The 24,648-nt window shown below is 39.4% G+C and overlaps 1 protein-coding gene across 4 annotated transcripts in view; it reads right to left on the bottom strand.

The window, feature by feature from the left end:
• Positions 1–24,648, bottom strand: part of ELMO1 (engulfment and cell motility 1) — a 303,547-nt gene that overhangs the window by 201,347 nt on the left and 77,552 nt on the right. For all 4 annotated transcript variants that reach the window (XM_064704898.1, XM_064704900.1, XM_064704899.1 and 1 more), the window contains 2 exons: positions 15,946–16,115; positions 5,163–5,198 (listed from right to left, as the gene is read on the bottom strand). In XM_064704898.1, the coding sequence (XP_064560968.1) occupies positions 5,163–5,198; positions 15,946–16,115 (206 nt within the window). The remainder of the gene's footprint in view (positions 1–5,162; positions 5,199–15,945; positions 16,116–24,648) is intronic.

Raw genomic sequence — 24,648 nt, forward strand, 5'->3', positions numbered from 1 at the left:
GGTTCATGAAATTAGCAATCTTTAAAAAAAAAAAGGTAGGAGCTGTTTAACTCAAGGCGTCTGTATGGTTTTGATCACACAAAAAGTCAAAAAAAATAATGGGGACTCTTTCTTCATGAAATAATTTTAGAATAATCCATAACTAAGGTACAACAGTTCTGTAACTATCAAACCCTTACTGCTCTGGCTAAATTACTTAATAGTTTGACGACAATTCCTAATGAAGATGCTTTTTAATGCAGCAAGAGGGGAAAAATGGTCAGAAAGATGCACTGTGTAATTGCAATTTCATATCTCATTAATGCTGACATCTTAATAACCTTTGCTCTCAGGCAAGCTACTTCTACAAGCCCTCCCAAATGCTGCTCTGGCTCTTGGATGCTTTACACTGGGACAAGAGATGAAATTTCACTGTTCTTTGCTGACTCTCCTCTTCTAACCCCCATTGTGAGAGCTAGGCATGCAGCACCCACAGCAAGTCCTGGCAAAAGCTTGCTGGGCAGCAGAAAGCTGAGGTTTGCAATGCCATCAGCTGTCCCAGCATGAGCCATTCCAGTGGATGGCCATGCTCTAATACAGCCTGTGGGTCCACAACCTCTCTGACAAACCTGCCTGAAGATGAGGGCAACAGCTGCTTTCTGCATCTCTAGGCTTTAGAGAAATGCCAGGTCAAACCTGTTAATTTAAATTCCTAAGAATTCTCTGTATTCTTACCTTAGGAAACTGTGAAGGAAAAAAACCAAACCCAAACCATTCCACACATTCTGATACTAGTTTTTCTTTCCTGAAAATAAAAATGATAGGAATGTGCCTGTGATCCTGATTACCACACCTGTCTCTCACATGCCTTCCTAGTATCATTTCTACAGGCTAAACCATCTTATTATCCTGTGTGCTTATTTTGAAAGATGCCTAGAGCTACTTGGATTATCAAAATAAATTAATGGCAATCTCGCACCTTAATCCTCTAGATGTTTTTAAAAAAGAAATTTAAAAAATCTCAGTCCATGTTTTACACACATAACAAAAAGGACATTTTATCACTGTTATGAAGGGAAAAATACTTGGCTGCTCAAATGATTATGTAAATCAAAATAATTAGCCAGGCTAAACTGTCATCAGGTGACAAACAAGGGAATACAAGCTTTTACCAAGCTCATGTTTTATATGAAAAGTACCTTTGTGTAGTGGAATCTGGAAATTAATTGCTGCTTCTCTGTTGCAACCAGAAACAGAGCCACCAGCCCACCGGGACTAGAAGCCAAAGAATGCACACCTTTACACAAACCACTTTCATGGGCAAAACAGAACCAAAGCTGAGCTCTAATTTTGCAAGGGAAAGCAGCAAAGAAACAATTTAATTGGACAGGAGGTAACAGGAGAGTAGCAGCCTACTACTAAATGCAGGAGTGGTTAACTAAGTCCCTTATCTGGGCTCACAGCCCAATACTGGGCAGCTGAAAGGCCTGACATCACTGAGGTCAACATCAAAGAGTAAGAACAGCTTTTTAAATTGGAGCTGTCAAGGATAAATGGCCATGAATAAATTTAAACAGGGGAACAGAATATATCTAATCATCAGAAGACAAGAGCTCTCTCTGGAAAAGCCATGGGGGCCAGAATCTAACTAAGTCTAAAACGAAGACTGATGATGTAGCAGGATGCTTTGCCAGCACAGTGTGAACTTTATATTGCTATGGCTCCTCTTCACTGCTTCAACACTGCCCTGTTTCTTCAAGCAACCTTTCCAAGGGTAAAACTAAGCCGCTGCAAAATCAAAGCAGGAGAATTCACACCTACTTGGTACTTAGTACAGATGAAAATGATGGAACAATCTGTGTAGCAGCAGCCCCTATTTTTCTAGATGATTACAGAAAATACACTTAACTGCTACAGAGCAATTGACACAGATTTTTGCCTTTTCATTGTGCTGGCTAAGCACTACCGAAATATTTCTTTGTGGTACAGTTTCACTGCATCATTAAAAGGGGTCAGCCTTACTGATTTCAAATCTCTTGCATTGCAAGAAAAAGAAATAGCTTTGTAACCCTAGTATCAGGGTTTCACTATGTCTGAAAATTAATTTTCATTAAAGAAAAACAAGGTGTGAATTTTAAACATAACTGTAAATATTCTTGAATAAATCCAAGTATAGATACTCTTACTATGGAGTATGACTAAATCCACTTAAAGGTACATTAAGCATGGGAAACTGGCCCAGAGGAACTATTACACACTGAAGATGTGATTAGAATTACCTTTTTTTCCTTCTTCCCCATTTTTTAAATTCCTGGTTTTGTTCATTTCATGGCAATTTCCTTGAACAGACTACTCTTCCTAAAAGTTCAAGCATCACTATGCTGGAAAAACACCTCTACAATCAGTTTGGTTTGACTACAATTTAGCACTGCAATGCAGAAGTCAATTAATAGATATGCTTCCTGGTATTTTTAAAAATTTATTATGTCACCCTGTAAATCCGAAGTAACTTTTTTTTTTTTTTAGCATTTGGTTCCTTTAAGTATCTTTAGTCAAGAAGACAGGAAGTGGATGCTGAGAAATGTTTTTGTTTAGTTCATGATATCAAGCTCTGTGGGGTATTTTATTGTTCTCATTTCAGTAGATCTTTTCCCACGAATACATGGGGGAAAAATAGTCATGATGTTGGATAACTGCACTCATGGAACACTACTGTAAACACTTTACCTTCAAAACATATGAGCAAGTGAGCTTCTAGAACTATTGGTTTCACATCCTCAACAATGGCTCGGTATCTTTTTCAGTACAAGTCCCAAATTCAATAATTTGTGTTACTTAATTGTATTATCTTACACACTAATGCTGGAAATCAAAATATTAATCTTGAGAAAATCAAAATATTAATATATGAGTACCTCCATGTAAACTGAAGTTTCTATTGGTAGGATTTAACTCCCAAAGTTAGAATAAACTTTAGTCATACACATTCTTTACTACTGAATTAACTGATGTGATACATCTACATTGACCAATAAGGATCCTCTTAATAAGAATCTTAGTAAGGCTCAAGTGGGTAAAACCTTGTTCTCATGAGTAAACAAAGCTAAACTGCGTAAAAAAAATTATTCAGGTCATCAGTCAGATCAGGCCCTAAAACAAGGACGTAATGTAACTGTAAGTCAGTGTTTCAGTACTGTCCTGAGGACAAACTTATTCCATAGAAGTCTAGAGTGTAATAGAGTTTGGAAACAGAGAGGTGCTGAAAGACTATAACCATCCTTCCACAAAGAACTATTTTCACAGCAGTGAGGAAATGCCATCTAAAGGGACAGGAGATACCTTGTCTCAGCAGGGGTGATCACAGAACCACAGAATTTTTAGGGTTGGAAGGTATTTCTGAAAATCATCTGGTCCAACCTGCCAAGGCAGGGTCACCTCGATCAGGTTACTCAGGAACTCATCCAGGTGGGGTTGGAATGTCTCCTGAGAGGGAGACTCCATGAACTCCCTGGGCAGCTGTTCAGTGTTCTGCTGCCCTCAATGTAAAGTTCTTCATCATGTTGAGGTGAACTTCTTGTGTTTTAGCTCACAGCCACTGCTTCTTGTCCTGGTGCTGGGAACCATGGGAAAGAGTCTGGCACCGTCCTCTTGGCACCTGCCTTTGAGATATTTATCTGCATTAATGAGATCCCCTCTCAGTCTTCTCCACACTAAACAGGCCCAGCTCCTGCAGTCTCTCCCCTTAAGAGAGATGCTCCAGAGCCCTAATTATCTTCTCAGCCCTCCAGTGGACCTGTCCCAGGAGCTCCATGCCTTTCTGGTACTGAGGAGGGCAGAGCTGGACACAGCACTGCAGATGTGGCTGCACTAGAGCAGAGCAGAGGGGGAGGACCTGCTCCCTCCACCTGCTGGCCTCAGTCTCCTCAGGGTATCATTGGCCCTCCCGGCCCCAAGGGCACTGCCAGCTGCTCATGGTAAACTTGTCATCCTCCAGGACTCCCAGATCCTTCTCTCCAGAGCTGCTCTCTGCTTGGTCAGTCCTCAGCATCTACTGGTGCTTGGGGTTACTCCTCCTCAGGTGCAGGACCATCCATTTCACATACTTGAACCTCATTAGATTTCTCTCTACCCAATTGTCCAACCTTTCACAATCCCACTAAAAGGCAACAGAGCCTTCAGGTCATGCTGCCAAGATGATGCTGCCAAGAATTACATAAGCTTCATGGCACTTTAACAATTTTCCTCATAATCTAAACTTTTCTATTATGAAAAAAGTTACTTTGTATTAGGTTAAGAAACTGAACTTAGCAGAAGGATTTAAATTTCCTGCCAAATTTATTCTTACTATGTAATTTATTTATTAGGCAATGATTTAAAAATAAATGTCTCAGAACTTGGTTTACAGCAGATTTGTGAAAGTATGATTTAGCACAGGTTTGGATGGGGAGCTGCATTTCTTGTATGAAAAATCACATCAAGCTCTCAGAATGACAGACATATGCTTAATTGATTATTCTCTTGCTTCCTTGGGTTTTAGCTATACTTGACATGTCAAATTTGCAAACCAGTCAAGATACTACAACATCTCTTGGGATTCAAATTTATCAAAGCCTGTGCTTAACTCTGAGCAAACAGAAGCCTTCTGTTCAAAATCATCAGGGAAACAGGCAGGGAAATTCTGATATGAGACCATTTGCTATTTTACAGCTTTCTTTTATACAGCTGTCTGCAACAACTAGCATTACCTGGGACCAGCAAATAAAGACAATGTCATTGTCCCATTGTCCGGGACAATAACCTTACTTTTCATCTCACTAACATTGACCATTAAAATTGCCAACTATCAATCACATAAGCCAATGAAATTCAAGAGGGGAATTGGGAAAGTTGGGGAAATTATTTTTTTGCTGAGATTAGAAAAGAAAACAAAAGCTTTACTTCAGAAATAGTTAAAGCCCCTGCTGAAGTCACAGAAATAAAGCACTCATTCCATAGGCAAAGCAATGAAAAGGCTTCATCAGAAAATTTTAACAGGCATCAAAGAGCAGAAAACAGAGAAGATTGAAGACTTGCTGATGCATATGCACAGTTGTATTTACATATAAAGATTAGCACAAGGGCCTGAACTCAGTCATGCAAAAGAAGAGGTAGTATGCAAGGTGATGATCTAATCAAGTTCTTACCAGGGCTTCATTATCTTCTGCAATTTCTGATATCGTCTGCAAAATTAAAACTTGCAGGTGAGGAAAAACACTTTAAAGCATCTGTACTCTATTTAATGCATACAACCCCCCATACCTGAGCCATGAAATTCACAGACATGCATACAACAAGGCAGTAAATTGCTAACAATTTGCTGTGAACAGAAGCAGTACAGTAACTGGTAATGAACACCCCAAATAAATATCAAATATTTGTTCAGAATACTTGTTTTAACTTCTGTTAGGAAAAAAACATATCTAGACATTCTAATGTAGTAAAACATTTGTGTAAAAAGCCTTTGACATAAAACAATAAAGGTTTACAGATTAAGCATCTTCTGTACTGTTTTAACAACATGTAACCCATCGCCCGGAGAACTCTTTCATTTAATTATAGTCTCCACCACTAATACTGATGTCAGAGTCAGCATTGCTGAAAGGTGTGTAGCTAGGATAGTAAATGGTAAAAATGCCACAAAATATAGATACCCTCTTTTTAAAACACCACTTAAACATATAAAAAATAACAGAGCTAGAAAGAAATAAAAAAACCCCAACAATCTGTTCCTTACTTAACCATTTCTTGTGCCTTCTAAATCTAATTCACAGTTTTATTTCAGAGGCTTAACTGCAGTTCCACAGTGAGCAGACTAGTGTTAAAAAGGACAAAAAAGAGGTTCCTCTTTCCTTTCTGCACCTTCTCCCCAAGTGCACTTTTCCCTCACAGCAAGCTGCACAGCAGTGTCATTCAGCTCAGAACAGCTCTAGGTCTACAAGCTGTCCAATCACTCATTCAATTCTCTAATTCTCTCCCAGAATGCAGCTACAGTTTTGTGGGTTTTTTTCCCTTTTGGTAAAGCAGTAATTCCTCCCAGCTTTTCAAGAGGAACCAGTCTCAAGGAGGGCAGCTTTCGGGCTGGCTTGTGTGTATGTCAGTGGAGAAACCACAGGAACAGTGGTTTGAAGTCCTCTGCCAGCTGTGAGCTGCAATACTCATGCCTGAAGATAGTACTGCCACAGTTTACCCTGTATCCAAACACAGACTGGGCTACAGCCTAACTCAAATCAGAGAAGTGACAAGATTTTCTCCTTGGATTTCATGCCCTTGGTTCTTTTATGATACAACATCTATCTGTGTAGCCAGTAATAATGAGTAAACAAAAAACATCCTGATGATCACACAGCATTAACAAGCAGGGGAAAATACCCTCAACGTGCTTTTGTGAGCAGTAAAATTCAAAACAGTTTCCATAGTAGGAGATCCAAACTTCAGCAGAACGTCACTCCTGTGCTTCTGCAAACTGCGTGCTTCCATGCTGTGGCAGATTCTGCTAAACCACCAAGAACAATTGCCACAACAAATGGGTTTTATCATCTCCCAAATGTGCATGGACCCTTGCAACTTTCTGCAGCATGTCAGCCAAACTTCATACCACTCTTCCCAGGCCAGTTTTTAAAATAGCTGCTTTCTTCCAGGTGCTGACTTCGGCTAAGCAGCAAAAAACCTTGAAATTAGGGCTGTGTTTTTCTGATAGAGAAAGAAGTGTGGTGTTTGCAAACTGGTAGCACTTCAAAGGACAGATTCTGTTTCAGAGATTTCTCACAACAGGCTCTAATCATGGCATTTTCTCCATGACTGAGACAGGGATTACAGAACAAACATCTGAGTCCTAAAACAAAACATTTAGACTCTCTTAGCATTTGCAGAACTCTTATCCATCCTGAGTTAATCAGCAATCAGTTAACCTGAGGTCAAAAAGTATGCAAAGTAAAAGAAAATATAAATTTAGGAAAATGTGCAGAAATAATTGAATTATATAAGACATTTCTGGTGAAGCAATACAAAGACAAAATTTTGACTTTGGAGGAAACATAGCCATTGTATTAAACCAAACAATTTCCACTGATTTTTCTTGCTTTGATGTGACTAGAGCAGCAATCCATCTAGGACATCAAATGTTGCAGCAACACATGATTATAGATTGACTTTTACCACTGAAGATGTGGATGGAGGCTGTTGTCTAAAGCAACACATGCTGTTTTCATCTATCATCAAACCAAAACATAACAGAGAAGGAACTGGCATGAGCAGGAGTTCCTCTCATATTTACCCACAGACCATGCAAAAGTCACCAAGGAGAAGCCAAGCTGATTCTCCCAGCAAGTCAGCCTAGAAAGAAACTAAGTACAGTCTGCCACTCCATCAGCTTTCCTCTTTCTATACATACATAACTTTTTTTTCTCCAGAGGGCTGACTCTGTGGTAGCAACCAAACAGCTCTGCAGAGCCCTTCTTGGTGAGTTACCAAGGTAGGGTCAAAACTGCTGAAAGCCTGACTGATCTAGACACTGTAATTAGCTCAATACTTATATTTATCTTTTTTTACTTTGTTTTTTCTTTTTTGTTTCCTAAAGAAAGCATCCCTCAATTGCACTTGCACAGATGGAAACAAAACCACAGCCAAAAAGCAAATGTTATAAGGGCAAATTAAATAGCAATTGTGAAAGGCTGGGATTCTATAGTGGTGAAAGACAAACCCAGTGATTTTTACGCAGGCAGGAAATTCAAAATAGATGCCAACCTAATGCAAAATAACATGAATGACAAGTTACCATGTTAGACATTTCTCTACTGTAACATATTTCCTGTCTGGCCTCAAAGGAACTTTGTGATGTACTTCCAAATGAATCCCAAGGAGCAGCAATGAGTTCTCTCAGGACTTCCTCAAGCACACAGACTTACTGCCTTCTCAAACACTGCAGGCTACACCTTGAACAGCTTCCAGCAGAGACCAGGTTAGCAGGGACCTGACTAGATCAACACCTATCTGTTCATGTACCAAAACTGCTGCACAAAGACTAAAGATACCCCAAATCTAAACCCCAGCTGGAGCAACACACAGTGCACAGGAAGGGCTTGTTTGAACTGGGGGAAAAAAACTAAAATGTCCCATTATGGAAGCCAGTGTGGAGCCACTGTAGTTAATGATACCAAGACCCAAAGCAGTCACACCACTTTCAGCACAGCAATTGTCTCAGAGCCTGCACTGTTTGAACATGAGCAGAATCATGTAAGAGTAACACTGAGGATAAAAGTTTTTAATGCAGTATGACCCCAGACAGGGCCACTGCTACCAAAGGTGGAAGATGCTCACAAAAACTTCCTCCTCTACAAAAACACTGATGGGATGATGGATGAATGACCTGCCAACCACATTAAGCAATTTGGCTATTGCTTTTCAGGCAAACACAAAGATAATGCACATTCTAGATTATAAGCAGCGTAAAGAAAAATCCAAGAGTACGAATTTCTGGCTTATCTTTGTAACAGGTGTGGCTATCACAAGCATATGACATCTGGAAACACTTTGACCCAGAATAATCTACAAAATTATTATTACTATTAAGTTACACAGCAGCCTTCAGACTCATCACAGCCACAACGTCCCACAGTTATACACAGTCCAACAGACAAAATCATCCTGGAAAGTTGCAGAAGTGGAGATTTTAAGCTTTTCCTCTTATTTTTCTTGGTTTTTCAAATACTACAGTTTTGTCTGGAGTAAAAAAAAAATAAAAAAATAGTTTTGCCCACCTTCATACTCTGGAGAATATTTGGAAATATAAATCTACTGCTGGAGTGACTCTTCTTAACATTTTACAAAAGAGTTTACCAAACAAGACCCAGTAAAACTGTCTCCTCTCCTCATCCCTCTTCCTGTCAACAGGGTGTTGGTATCACCATTTAAAAGAGGTTGTTTAAATTCTAATATTCCCAAATACAGGCAAAGGAAAAAAAAAAAATCAAGCCTCGAGAAATAGCACTTAGGATGAAGGAACCAGCAACTCTCCCTCTCTTCCCTCCAAAATGTGATCTTTGACAGTTCCACCTTCAGATGACCTTGAGACTGGCTCAGTTGGTTAAAGCACAACGTTAGTAACACAGAGGCTGTGGGTTCAATCCCTGTAGGGCCATTCACTCCAGAGTTGGACTCAATGATCCTTCTGGGTCCCTTCCAAGTGAGACGATTCTGTGATTTTATCTAAAGCCCACAGTGTGTGCTTTGCATATGTAAAAGATGTAAGAAAAATTGTACTTGTGTGTGCTGAGAGGGAGGGTGTAATCCAAGCCTGAAGACTGATGGGGAAACAAACCCAAAATAGAAAAAGCAGGAGAAAAGTAAACCAACAAAAAAAGCCACTCCAGAAAAAAATCCTACTCCACCTTCTTTCTTTATGGAAACTGCACTGAAAGACAGAGCTGCAGCCCTTTCTCATTCTCCTGCCATTACCATCTCCACAGTGGTATAGTAGGATTACCTGATTTTATACACTCTTTTGGATTTCTGCCTCATAGACAATAGTGACCCTCTCCCGACATTACAGAAGCACTAAGAAATGAAGATTACGTAAAATCCCTGTTGGATAAGAATTGATTTTGGCAGCAACGTCAGATTAAGTAATCTATGCTTCCAGGTGAAGCTTCACAGGAATAGTTGAGCCTGTTTAAAACCCTGTGCTGTCAAAAATACAAATTAATTTCCTCCCTCCATTGGCTGACTGAGTTTTCGACATTTAGCAAATTGAATTGCATCACTGAGGAGTCAAATAAGCATTGGAGCTGAACAAGAGAGGGAGCAGGTACTCCACAGCCAAGAAGGGTGGAAAAGGACTACTTTATATAGTGGCAAAAACCTACTAGCTTATTATTGTTTGTATTTTCTGAAAATTCATTTTCCATTTATCTAGCAATTTGGGCTTTCACAACTGTTTTCTGGGGCAATGCTGTGAGCTCAATCAGGGAACTAAACTGGGTTAAGGAATATTATATTAAAAGTAGCTTCTACTGTCACTTTTCATAACCTACACCAGTTTTCCAGTCCAGCTTGCTAGAAACAGTAGTGGTATAACTGTCCAGATGAAGCAGGACAGGAACAAGTTACTGTGAGCAAGGGCAGCTTAAACGTTTTGACAGCACTGCTGAAATTCTCATCAGACTGGGATGGAAAAAACCACCAGCAGGTATTTGAGCAACTGTCCCAAAAAGTGTGCTAAAGTCGGAATAACTCCAAACCAATCTATCTTCAGTTTTCCACTGGCTGGTATACAGTATTATCTCTGTAAGACAAGCCAAGAGCTAGAATTTCACTGAACAATGCAATTTGTCCTTAAAGCATGCACAATCGATCTCTCAGAGACTTCCAGCTGTACAGCAGCCAACCCAGCCAACATGCAACTGCATGTGCTCAATAGAAGGCTCCTCTTAGTCAAGACACAAAACCCATACAAATATACATTTATTTAGAAGCTTACGTGAACTTGATCTAGCTGCATTTATTGTTTCCAATAGGAAGATGGCAGAATTTAACAACTAAAATTAAATCAAGGTGCTTTTTCCTCCTATCTGCATATTAAGCAATTACAACTCTCTTACAATTAAAACTATCTGCTAACCAGACTATCTGCTACCTTGTCGTAGCAGCATCAACTAGCGTGTCCCTGTACCATGGCTGTATGACAATAAAGCTGCTCAGCAATGAAGCAGATGTCTGGAGAACAATCTTCTCAACAGCAGCATAAACAATTCTGTTCTGGTTACTGTCAAGACAGCTAGGCTTAGCATAATGTCTTTTTTTTTTGGCAGAAGCTGTGTGCTATTTCAGCCAAATGGCAAGTCATAGAGATCAGGATGATGCCAATTTAAAAAATGCTGAAAATTCTGCATAGACCTTCATCCTTTCCCTCCCATGAGATCAATCTTATTATTACTACTAGCAATAACAAAAATAAATATAGATTCCTTTTATAAAATCTTTGGTCTTTCAATATTTACAGCGTGTGAATTACGTTTTCTTTTTCTTGCTTTATAAGGCATTATAAGGATTTTTTTTCCTTCTAAGGAAGGCTGAGAGTCTGTTCCAGTCACACAACTATTCTGATACATCAAGTAAAAAAACCCCAGGACTTGAACAGTCTTCTGCTTCATCAGAAGGGCTGTCTGTACAGACATGATTTTCTGAAATACAAGTTCTAGGCTCGACTACAGAATACAGTTCTGAATGAGAGAACTATGTTATCACAGCTGGGGTAGCAAGAAGACATGACTCCTTCTTCCACCTTGGTTCCTGAAGATATTTTTTATCAGTCATTAGTATACCTAGGACCCTGCAGCATTGCTCATTTTCTGCCCCATTTCAGGGCATTGCATTCTGAGGGGGAGTGGAAGCAGCACACCCATGCACTTCCCCTTTAGACTGTCTGCACACCCAAGCAGATGGACTGCACAGTCAGCTCCTCTTAACCAGGCATGGACTGGCTTTTGAACAAAAAGTTTAGCATTAGGAGTGTTGTGGAAATCACTTTCTGAAAAGTCTCAGAAGAGAAAAATAGCTACCTGCACACATCCACCCCACTCTTTGGTGATACAAACGCACAGTCTGAGAAACGACTGGATATCGTGGATAATTATAGAATAAAATCAGCATTTCTTGTTTTTCATGACTTGTCTTGAAGTCTTTTCTATAATTTATAGGTCACCCAAACCATAAAAACAAACATAAAACTACATTTTTTCCCCCCTTTTCAGTTAATAAGACTCATAGCAGTGCTGTGGAAGCAAGAATGAGCCTGAAGGAAAAACAAGATAAGCCATCTCAATCAACAAGATCAAGATACATGCGGACAGTTTCTAAGACATGGCATCTCTGCTGATACAAATATATTCATATTGACAAGATGCACTCTCAGATTCACTAGGGCCCATGCACACTACCACCAACCCCTCCAGCTTTGTGCTTGCACACACCATGTCCACAGTTCTCTATTCTCTAACACACTCTAATTTTCTTCAATATTCAGGAATATAACATATGGAAAACTAACTAGGAAACTCTGTGATTTCTTGTTGGCTTTTTATACTACCACTTCTTTTCATCACCTGTGAAATGAAACAGAAGTAACTAGAAATCCAGGGATTTACTTTCTCTTAATCTGATCACTGTACTTTAATAGTCATCAGCTTCACTAAAATAATGACTAAGTAGCACAATAAACAAAGCCAACTATAAATAAAATATAGGCCTCTTCCTCAGTGAAAATTATTTAAAAAGATAGAGTCTTGTTTTCCAGAGGCTATCCAGTAAAACTTAATTACACACTCAAGTTATAACTTAAGAGCTGCCTCTAACATGAAATCTGTGTGCAAAGAAAACCTCAGAGCAACTTTGCACGGAGCACAATGGCACTTCTAAGGAGCACTGCCTGGCCCCTCAGGGAAAATAGAGAATAAAGCTTGAATTAACAAAATTCATCCATTTCTAGCCCAGCTGCAGCACACCGTGAGCAGAGGCGCCACTCAGCCTGGCCTTACAGATGTAGGGCTGTTCCCAGCTGCATCAGCCCAGGGCAGCTCACAGAGGGGATCCCTGCAGAACACCAGCAGCCACCACCCCACAGGGTATGTCCCATTCCTGCTCTCCCAGAGTCTCAGTGCCAGTCCCCAGGGTGAAATACGAGAGCAGAGACAGCCACCATCCTCACAGTTTCACGGCACATCTGCTCTCAGGTCGTGGCTCAGTGACACACCTGGAATCTATTGCCACAAAAAAGGGCCTTTTCTGCATCCACTCATGACCAGTTCCTCTCTTGTTTCTTCAAGTCCCTAACTGAGCAGAAATCTAATTTTAGAGTCAGTTTTCTAACAGAATCATGTACTTTGCAAGAAGTTAACAGGCTGGATTGGCTTTGTGAGGCACACAGACACTGGAACCAGCTCCTGGGAAAAAAAAGCAGGACTGGGTTGAAGAACAGGGGTTAACACACAAGAAATGGGAGGAGGCAGGGAGTTGGACCATCTTTTAGCAGCACCAAGACATTAGATTTGTCTCAGCTGTATGGGTGACTCATAGCCCCATTCAAACAAACTCATAGCCCCCCCTGGCTCCACAGGAGTTGCACCAAAGTGGCAAAGATAACTCCATAGTGAAGATATACCTTAAAGGCATCTTTATAAAATATGTTGTCTTCTAAAACTGGGCTATGAAAAGTTTCTGCCCCAGCCCAAAATTTCTGGCTCCTCACTCTTCCTCTAATACCTGCCCTCTGCCCTTTATAATGCCAGTGTAATCATCTGTGTAGATTCACCTATGGACACTGAGAGAGCAGTGTAGGTTCATCTACGGACACAGAGAAAAGTTTTATGTTCTGAAGCATTTTGGTGACCTTGTCAGCTGCACAGCCCACGAGGCAATGTTGCTGAGGGTGCTGAGCCCAGGTTGGGAGCAATGGCAAGGAGGCCTTCAATTTGATTTATCTGGTTCAGTGAGCATCTCATGTGAGACCTCTTACTAACAGTAGTGTAAAACAAGAACAGACCAAAAGAGGACAACTGACTGATTCCAGCTGCATTTCTTTGACAGCCCAGGGCACTGAATGAAAAAAAAAAAAAGTTTCTTTTCTTTCTTTTGAGGAAGTAGTTTGTCTGTTTGCTTAGTGTGCTGACACAGCAGCGAGTGGCAGACCCTGATGTGAGGGAGCAGATTCAGTAGCTTGAAGTGAGATGAGAAAGGAAAGCAGAAGCACCATGGTAGGCTTAGGCTGCTGTGCCTCTGTGTGTTTGCTCCTTTCATCAAATCCCCAGTTCTGTTAAATATGCACTCATCAGCCAGTGATGTACAGTATAAAAGCAGAAGGGAATGTACAGCATAGCACAGATGTCCCTGCTTTACCACTCCCTTTGCAAAACCAGACTTGGAAAAACCTGACCTGCTCACACCCTCAGGAGCTGAAGAATGTCTAGGCTGCTAACATGAAAGACTGCAGGGAGTACTAAGAGCTCATCAACACGTGAAGCTGCTGGAAACTCTTACAGGCTGAGTCTGTGCAATGCCCAAACTCAAGAGTATTTCTCCCCACAGACAGAAATACTGATAAATACATTAGACAGGTAGATCGATCAATGCATGTTTGATGACACATTACATCAGCTAAAAAGAAAAAAAACATTAAATCCCTCAAAATGCAGACACTTACAAAAATAAAATAAAATGATAAAAAAGAAAAAGGCAGTAAACTCTGCTCATATGTCCAGTTTACAAGCCTGCTGTGTGGTTTGAAAAAACTTATGCCGTCGGTCAGGACAGGGTATAATTTGCTAGACAGTTCTTTCAACAGCAGCGTTGCCTTTAGTAGTTTCCCTCCCAAACAGTTATTTTTAATCCAGACCAGTCTGCTACAGTTTGGGTCATCCCACAGTTACAAAACAGCAGTATAAACACATCTGAAGGGTGAGGAGGGCACTTGCTTTAGTCTTAGTGCAGCTAAAAGGAAAGATTATAAAAAATGTGAAAGTTCCCTGTCTGTTTCAACAGAAAATAAAATACTTTCATTTAAATACCTTTTGCAGTGGAGTAAGTTAAACAATTAGACCTAAATAACATCACCATAAAATAAACCACAAGGGTAATGACTGTTAATTTTCCTGAGTTCTGATCTTCAGAGACATATGTGAGCCTGTCCATTTAGAATACCTTTCATTAATACAGCAACTGCATACATGGGCTTATATTGACTTAAACTTGCCTTTGCTTTTAAACTTAATTTGGTCCATAAACAACAAGTACCACATGAATAAAATACAAGCTGAAAAATTTGGTAACTAGAAGCATTAATTTTAAAGTGGCATAACATGTGATGTGTGCCACAGATCAAATCACTGTAAAAATAAAAACTACCACAAAATGCTGAAGATTGAACCACAAGCTTTTGGAAATCTAGTATATAGCTGTAGTTAGACAATAAGGATTCAGAGCTCCATAAGCCATTAACCACACAATGGGCAGAAATCCAGGAGAGATTGTTTTTACGCTGCCCAATCTATGGACTACTGGATTCTATAAAGTAGTTAATTTTTCTGTAGTATATCTTGTACAAGAGCCTCAGAGACCATTTGTGTTCCAATTCAAAAACCACTTACTACTTTTTCTTTACTTCCTAATGCTATTTACCTCCTTAAAGCCAAGGGAACACAAGTACATTTGTGAGGGGATTTGAACTGATTTCAGTTTTCTTTCTCTCAGGAGATGGTGTGGGTATTGTTGACTTCTTTCTGCATAGTAAAGCTTGACACTGAGTGCAAACCTCTTACTTGAAATCAAATTCTTACTGTTTAATCATTTAATAGTGCAACAATCCAGTTGATACTTTTCTGCTGCACACTCCACATTAAGCCAATGAACACACTTAGGACATTGGTGCTGAATTTCATCAATCATTGAAATTTGGTAAGAATGAGTGTATTTTTAGAGGTCAGCTTTCATTTTTATGTCAAAAAACCCAACTGGGATTAGAAAAATCCCATTCAAAATCAAAACAATAAAAAATGGAAATAAGGAATTTTTTTAATTTGGTTTTACCACACATGTTCTCAGTAACATGAAATTTAAAACACAGTTTTTAAGTGATATCACTTTAATATCAGCCTTTAAATATACTTTCAATGGCTTATTGAAATTCCAGTGAATAGAGAAGAAACTAGGATCCCAATCCCCCCAAACTTTATGGCATGAGCCACACTTGTGACTTCCTACTTTGCTCATCCCCAGTCCTGACCAGCCCATTGTTAGGGGAAATTAAAAAAACAGTATCTCATTGATAATTAATATACTATCCTAGAAGTCTAGACCTCTCGAGGTATTTAATTTATCAACTCAGAGAGCATGAAACCACCCCACACAGAAGGAATACTAGAGTTTAAGCAGAATACTCACTCTGTGCCACTTTCAACCATTTGCGTTAGGAGGGAAATGCCATCCAGGTTTATAAATTCTTGGGCAAACGTAACATCCCGTGAGTAGTTGGCTAAGTCTTTCAGTGCTTCTAACTTTGCATCCATACTAGAAGACTGGATCCTCTCATGAAGCTGCTGTGCATTTTGAGCCTATGAGAGAAACAAAACACACAAAACAAAATCAACAAAACAGCTTTTGTTACGACGAAAATCATGAGTAAAATGTCAGTGTAAGCAGGAACAATGACCATGTTTAATATTAATGACATTTAACTTCCATGCTCAAAAAAGATTTAGTTCAAATGCAAATTGCTTTTGTAAAAGTATATTACTCGTGTATTACTCCATTATTACCTATAATTGTTTGGATTTTGCAGAATCATTAGCTGAGCAATGGGTAGATGTCCCATTGTCTCAGGCAAAATGTGAGCATTACAAATAACAGCCTTTGGCTTGAAGAACTTATGCATCACATCAATAAAGAAGAAATGAAAATAAAACAAACTGCATAAGACAATCTCAGTAAAATAATAGTGGCACTTTTTTCCTGTCAATGCTTACTCAGGTTACACACTTCTCATCACCTTTAGCAGCAAAGACCACATACTGTCCTAACCATGATACATCAAGAGAGACCAACTCCAGACCTTCTGCTCCTTCCTCCCTCTCTTCTTATGTTCTCAGTCGCTTCAAACACTCATATACCCTTTTAACAAGGAGTGCAAAATAATTACTTCCCACATAACACTATGATATTATCTGTCATACATCTTTTTGCGTGTTCAATATCCTCGTGTTATGCTATTCTGGTCATTAATGTTTCAAATAGAGGATGACTTAGTGAAATTCAAAATGGACACTGATGATAAAAAGGTAAAGAAATACTTAAATAATGTATATTAAATTTCCTCTCTCTTTAGCCATACAAATACTTTAAAATACATCTCACGTTTTCAATTTGATGCTTTCACTTACCTGAACAGAATACCCAAAAAGCTTCAGCTAATACCTACCTAGGTCATACTTTTCTTAGAAAAATAATCTTCCTCCCTACATATAGAGATATCTGCAAAATTCTGTTTCCTAGGATTCATTTCTTACCTGCACCCAAGAAAAGGTGAATGAGAGGCTATGTGTCATTAGGGAAACAAATTAAACATAAATTCTGTTAAGAGTTATTTTCTCTGAGATTATGTTTATTCTTTCTCAGCTGGAGAAGAAATAGAGAAGAAAGGGCTCTGCTGACAGACAATTCCTTTTCTGTTCAAGTAATGAATGTACTCTTCACAGAGATGGTCATCTCTGAAGATAAAGATTCTGCGAAAGCAGTCATTTTTAGTGCAAGTGGCCATTTAAACAAAAAGCCCAGAGAAATAAGCAGCATAGTGTTGCTACAGATTCAGCTGCCTAGCTACATAACTTTGATTGCTACAAAAATATGAATAAATTAAATGTCCCAATCTCCTCCAATATCAGCAACACTGGTTAGTTCTTGTTTTTACAATGGTGGTGGTAAATGCATAGTCTCCAGTCAGCATTTGACCAGAAAAAAATGCAGTAAGGAGCATGTATGTGGGAGAAATGACTTCGAGTTAGTGTGGCTGTGGTTAACACAGCATTGAAAAGAAACAGAATGTCTTTAGTCCTAAGCTTTTTTATGCTTTAAGTATAGGGTGATACAGCCATAGCAGCTCCATTACCTATAAAAAGGCAGAATCCTGTCATCCAAAAGATCTTTCTGCCACGGAAGGTTACCTACTCTATCAATGCCTGTAATGGGGAAACAATGGTTGATACAGCCTCTCTGTAATGGCATTGGCTGTCCAAATGAACACTAAAAGACTATTCTCTCAAGCATAATAAGTTGAGAAGGTAAATAATTTGCTGAAGCCCATGCAAGAGGTAAAAATAGATTCCACTTACTTTCAACTTCCGGGATAACTACCAAATACTTCCCCCAGCCCTTTCCTTTCATCAGAGGGGGTGAAAAAAGCTTTGCTAAAGTACTCTTCTATAATCAGCTACAAAAATTCACCACTATTATTACCTGAACCAGAAGTTCAACAGCCAACTCCTATCTTCTCAAAGTATGTCCTTCATGGAGCCATTCCTAACACTAAACTCCCCATATAAGGAGGACTCAGAGATGCAAAATATCTTCAAATCATTACTGTTTCATTGAATACATGCAATGCCTGAATTCTTGCCCACCTCAGGACAGAAACACTCTGGAAAAACTTCAATACTGCCATGGCAGCTGCATTCCCCAAACTTTGGAAATGATTGCTCAGATTTAACCTTAAACCTATTAAATCTGTGCACGTGGCTTTTTCTAACCTGCCATACTTCTTGAAAGTTACCACTCCCACTATCTTCCCACTCAAGGATGTTCTACTGAACTGGAAGTTCTTCCAGCTTTCCACAGGAAACCAGTCCTCTAAAAGCTCCTGGATTCAGAAAATGAACAAACAGGAAAGGTGAACAAAACAACTGGTTCACAGTGACCGAGCAGCTCTCCTAAGCTGCTCTATCAATAAGTCTGAGTGGGCAAACCTTGGGCAGCAGAACTGTGGCCAAACAGATGGAGACTGTAATTGCCTGTGTATCACAATAGCAAGCAAGAAAAACATGTGAGCAGAGCCAGGAGAACATCCTCCTCCAAACCCCTTCACAACACACTGCGCTGAGTAAACAACGCTTAGTCTTCATACTTATTCACAACAGATTATTTATGGTGAAGTTCAGCATTTCTCTTGAGGAGAGACTCCTGCCCCCAGCAGGAACATCTGGGGCTGGTGAAGTGCTGCTGTTAGCCAGTCAGACTTCCATTGCACCTGTATCCGCACCAAGCATGGAAAGAGCCAACCCTCCCTCTCACCAAACCCGAGAACACCAGGACACAGATGTGCATGAGCAGCTCACCAACACTGCACAACACCAGCATGAGCAGGACCAACCTATCAACTGAGATATGTTAATCCTCTTTCCTCTGCAGTCAGCGAGAGCTTTGAAATTTACCAGACTAAAACCAAAATATAATCTTAGATAAGAGACAGCTTGGAACCCTCCACAGAGCACAAAAATCCATGCTACAGAAGTGGTTCAGACATGCTTTAAGCACATAAAAGAGTGCTTACTAACATCATAGGCTTTATCTGACTATGCCAAGGTTCCATCAGCAAAGTTTACACACAGTTGCAGTCTTCTTACATTAAACAAGTTTTGCAAGACAATGCATCCCATAAACCTTGCTCCTTCTACTCTCAGATGAGAACAGACAAATGGCAGAGGAGATCTTGATTGAGGGGGTAAACATATATTTGTCTCAGCAAGAGTGCTGACACATGTCTCACTGGCAACATGGACAAAAGTCATATTGTCTGTTGTCATCCCAAATGCCTGATGTATGAAAATATTGCCTTGGTTAACACCATGCAGTCCTCACAAGCCTTCTAATTCTTGTTGCCATAGCACTCATACATGCTCATGCAATATACAGCTCATTTATGACTGCATTAAAAAATGAAACCCAGATGAAATATGCTCTGAGTGCCTACCAGGGAGCTATTTTAATGATTTGTAAGCCATCAGTGGATGGACAGAAAGCACAGCTCATTAAAGCAACAGCAGAGCTGGCTTCCATGTCTGCATTCTTACTGAAATATCATTCAGGTAGGAGTAAATATAAATATATAAACCCTTGCAACTGAGAATCATTAGAGGGAATTAGCAGAAATATGGCTGCTCAAGGAAATGAAAGGCAGAATTAACTGCTCTCCTTTTTAGGAAGGTAGGAAGGAAGATGGGAAGTTTGTAAAACATGTGCTGTTGAAGTCCCAGCATTTCAAAAGGCTGTCAAGTGGCATAAGCCACATGCCTAGTCTTAAATGACTTGCTCCAAGGACATCCAGAAAGGTTGCCCTTAGGGAGCAGCACTGCTTAAAAGGAGCAGCTTGATGAGATTGTCAGCTTAAAGAGAGAACTAATGACCTAAATCCAGGATGTGACTTTCTTAGAGACTCAAATAGCCATTTGGAGGTTAAGAATCCCAAGATCATCCTAACAAGGGATTCTACTGATCAAACTATCATTTCTTTGCCACAGAATACTTTGTGCAAAAACCTTGAAAGCAACTCATTAACCAGACATACACAGGGCTTCTGTACAGAATACAAAATACAGCAAGTAAGGACAAGAGGGAGGACACAGATCCAAATGCAACCACTATCAAACATGAATGCGCCACGGAAGAAAGTTGGACCACTGATTGAAATTGCTGGCTTTCCATTATGTAATCAGTTGTCTTCTTTATCCTTTACAAAAAGCAAATAAAATAAGGGTATTGTTATCTGTCCTGTAAATTAAGTTACATCAGTCAATATGTTGCTAGAAAAAGAGCATAGAGACCATCAGTAGCTACCCAATCCAGCTTTGTCCTTACCAAACACATGCATTTCTGCAGTTTAATTTAAATCATTCAGTGTTGGAACACCATGGTGTCTTAAAGTGCTGTTTTTTCCTGGATTATTGTTGCTATTTCACCTAAAACTGCATATATGTCAGGGAGCAATGGAGGAGTGGATACATTACATAACCATCATTTTACAAATTCAGCAGACCCACCAAGGCTAACCAGCATCTGATGCCAGGTAAGCAAAGAGAATCTATTTTAATTACTACATGCATTAATGGTTAACACTTTTTGCATGAGCTCTGAAGCATAGTTTGTACATCTGAAGCCCTGTACAGATGTGATACACAGAGAGGTCCTGTGGAATCATTACAGGCAATTAAGGAGGCAGAAACAGGGAAATGGTTATCTCTAGAGTCTTGCACTAAATCAATGACAAAAGCATTACAGATGTATAGCCAAATGTATTACACAAATATGCCTTAAAATAAGGCATATGCAATCACTAGCCACTTCTCAATGCTTTATGAGCATTTTTTTCTTCTGTCTGCATTTGAAATAATCTCTTCCACTTACTATTCAAAACGTGCCTTTTGAAACCTGAAAACATCAAACTAAACCTTTCTCTATGAATAGACAAACCCCAACTCCACTTCTCAAATCTACTATGAGCAGAAAAATATAAAAGTGGCTAATTGACCCCCATGGTCAGTGCTTCTGGTATAAGGTTTATTTAGCAACTAATTTACCATTACATGATAAACATAATCACAATTACAGGTTAGAACTGCAAAAAGTTATGCATTTACAGAATTTCAAATACATGTTCAAGCAATTGTAGATCAAAAATTCTAAACTAGATCCTCAAAACTTTACTTTGAGGATTCAGACGTATAAGCAGAACTAGGTTTAAAAAAACTCTTTGTATTTCCTAGTCTGTTTAGATCACATATAAAGAACATGTTCTTAATATCTGTAGAAGCATTCATAGAAAATACTATGATGACTATCATTGAATGCCTTTGTTTACATGATTGCTCGTTGTACACATGCTGATGCTCTGCCTACAAACAAATGACAGTTTGAGAACTCAACTGATCCATGGCCTGGGGATAAAAAAAGGAAAAAGACAAAAGCAAATTATCAGGTCCCACAAATACCACATCAGAAAAACCCCTTTTACCCAGGTTTTAAGGTATATACCTCATAAGCAAGGCATTTTTGTAAGTGGCCAAGAAGCTGCTTTTAATAAACAGTAAGTGCTCAAGTAATCAATTGTGTTTGAAAACCATTAAATTGAATAAACGACACCAGTTCCTTCAATTTAATTTTCCCAGTATTTAGCATCTTTTTAAAACAATTAGTCATTTGAGAAAGGATTTGCAGGATCTGACTGAAGGAATCCTGCAGCTCCACACACTAAAAGGTTGGACTTCGCTTGCTGCATTGCAGGACACAAAAGTCCTTTCGCATCAGCCTCACACTCGGGAGCAATTACAGCTCATTTATACACCTACCCACCCTGCACTGGAATATGGTTATCACAACAGAGACAGCAGCAATACAGCATCTCAATTGTCACATACGTTCAAATACAAAGAAATGTTGCATAAGAAACTTTTCATGCATCCCTTCAGAAATGCAGACGGACAATGGGGGAAAACAGGTCACGGAAAACTGCAAAAACACACAATAGCCCAAAGAATTGGTAAGAAAGATGATAGGAGAGGTTAAAATAAATAAGAAAGATGATATAGGAACAAAGATAATATGGGAGAAATTCAATCTCCACTCAAGTTACCTAGGAAACAGAGTGTCTGTGTGGTGAGCAGTTTATAGAGGAAAAAAATAGCATTGTTTAGGAAAAAAACAGTCTTTCAGAGAATCTCACAAACTTAGCAAACAGACCTATGGAAACAAAGAAGCAGTTCAAATTCCCACCAGGCCTAACGACTGGCGTTTGCAAACTTTTAACTCAAAGAAATTTAAAATAGGCACATTGTAAATCTCTCAAGGCAAGCATTTATAATGGATTTAGCAGCACACCATAACTGCAGTTCTGCCCTTGCAGTATTAACAATGGTTTTCAAATAAAGGTCCCTGTATAGGCACACAAAATAATCTAAATCCAAGATTAAAAAAGAGAAAGTATTTAATGTTTATATTCATGGAGTTAGATTTCAAATCCTCATTTTAAAAAGTCTGCTCAAAAATGCTGGTTTATTATTTCTAGATAAAACTACCTTTCTTTCCTCTCTCTTTTTAATCTTTAATAGCACTGACTGTGGGTATGTGAGCAATAAATAATTTGAGGCTAATGACAACAGAACTCAAAAAGATTGCGTCTCATCCTTCTCATCCAATTTTCTATGTCTTGGGCCATGCAACCCTAAAGGGTACGCCCAGATTATTGGCTGTCATGGTTATAAGCTGCATAAAAATTAAGGACTAGAAAAGCATTTTAAGCTCATGCAGCCTTCAGAACAGGTCAACAAAACTCCTCTCAACTCTTCAAGGAAAAAAGTTTCCTCAAAAGGCTTGTAAAGTTCAGGACAATTCCCCCCCCCCTCCCAACAGCCAGGAAGTAGGCAGCTCAGACCTCTCTGAAACTACAGGGACACATCCCAGAAACTGCATAATCCATATGTGGCTTCTCATCATTTCTCTCAATCTTTCTTTCCTTTCCTAAATCATCTACCTTCTCATAAAGTTTTTTTTTGCTCTTTTGTTTTGAGTATGATTTTTGGTTTTTTGGGACAAGAGGAAAGATAGTTTCAGCTTTATCCTATTGTAGGATAGAAAAAACAGAGGGGTAGGGGGAATTCAGAATCTTGATGTTTTCATATGATGAGAAAAACATTTCTCACCCAGCACTAACAGCTAGGAAAGCATCTTTCCCATTTTGTAGGAGTGTATCATGCAGCCTGTTCTTCACATTATATCTTCCAACTTCTGCTGCTCTCATACAGAATTTCAGAGGAAATATGGAAACAGATTGCCTGTTAGCTTTTCAGGGTAAATGACAACCATTGTGTGGGTCATCCATTTAAGAACCACAGCTTGGAGGCCTTTATCTGTTTTAGGTACTGCTATGATGACCACTTTGACAGTACCTTAAAAAATAAAGAGACTATTCTAGAGTGAGAACATGCAGAACTTCAATTTTTACATATTTAAACAATACAGATATTTGCTTATCTGCCAAAAAACCAGTATGTTCCTCCTTTCAAGAGACCTCCCTGATTCTGGGAAAAGTTAACACAAAATTTTGAAACATCAGGAAGTACGAAAATAAGCACTAGTTCAGACATAAACATCACTACTGGAGAACAGAGAGTAGACCAGCCTTCTGTCTTAAAACAGGATGGCTGAGTCACTCATAACTGCAGGCCAGTGCCAGAGCAGTCCACAATTTGTTAGGTAACTGGCAATATATCAACATCCTCAGGACTCCAGAATTGATTAACTGACCCGGAGGCAAATCAACAAAGAAACAGAACAAGCAGGTGATAGTCCTAGAATGACAGGTGGGTGCAAAGCCCCACCTTCCTGACCACTGGTAGTAGCAGATAGTGTTGTACATCCAAGATTTGTCTTTTGTGTTTGTAGGTCCCATTTCCAAATGCACAAGTGACCATAAAGTCTCTGTGGAGACTGATCTGTCTCCACAGATCAGTCACAGCACAGCCTCTCTTCAGTGAGGCTTCACAATGCAACTGGTTGTGGATTTTGAGATGGGAGAATTCCATGAGTTGTCCTATATGGTTATTCCAGGTTGTGGTTACACCAAAACATGACACACTGCATTTGGACTACATTGGTTCTTGATGAACCCCAGATGCTGTTTTGATTTCAAGAGATCCCTAGTCTGGGAACTACTGGAGGGGATATTTGTTATTAAGAAGTCACAAAGGTTAGAAGGAGCTGGTGCTGGGGCTGCCTGTTTCTGAGGAATTTCCATCAAAAGGGGTTTATTCTACTAGAAATGGTTTTCCCATGCACAAGGCTGTTTTGGTGATATATGCCAAGAGACTCTGGAATCACACAGATCCTGACAGAGCTATGGTCTTAAACTGCTGTTTTTTTGCTTTTTTTTTTAATGTCTATAAAGCTCTGAATATAGTGACCATTGAAGAACATGATGAAAGCTAATGGAAGCGTCTTGTCTTTGCCCTGCTGGCTGCTGAGAAGTGCTGTCTGTTGAGAAGCTACTGGGTGGCAGGGCTTGAGCATTAGAATGCTTCAAATCTGCAGAGGCTAGAACACCATCAT

This window comes from Zonotrichia leucophrys, chromosome 2 (assembly GCF_028769735.1).
Source record: "Zonotrichia leucophrys gambelii isolate GWCS_2022_RI chromosome 2, RI_Zleu_2.0, whole genome shotgun sequence".
Classification (NCBI taxonomy): domain Eukaryota; kingdom Metazoa; phylum Chordata; class Aves; order Passeriformes; family Passerellidae; genus Zonotrichia; species Zonotrichia leucophrys.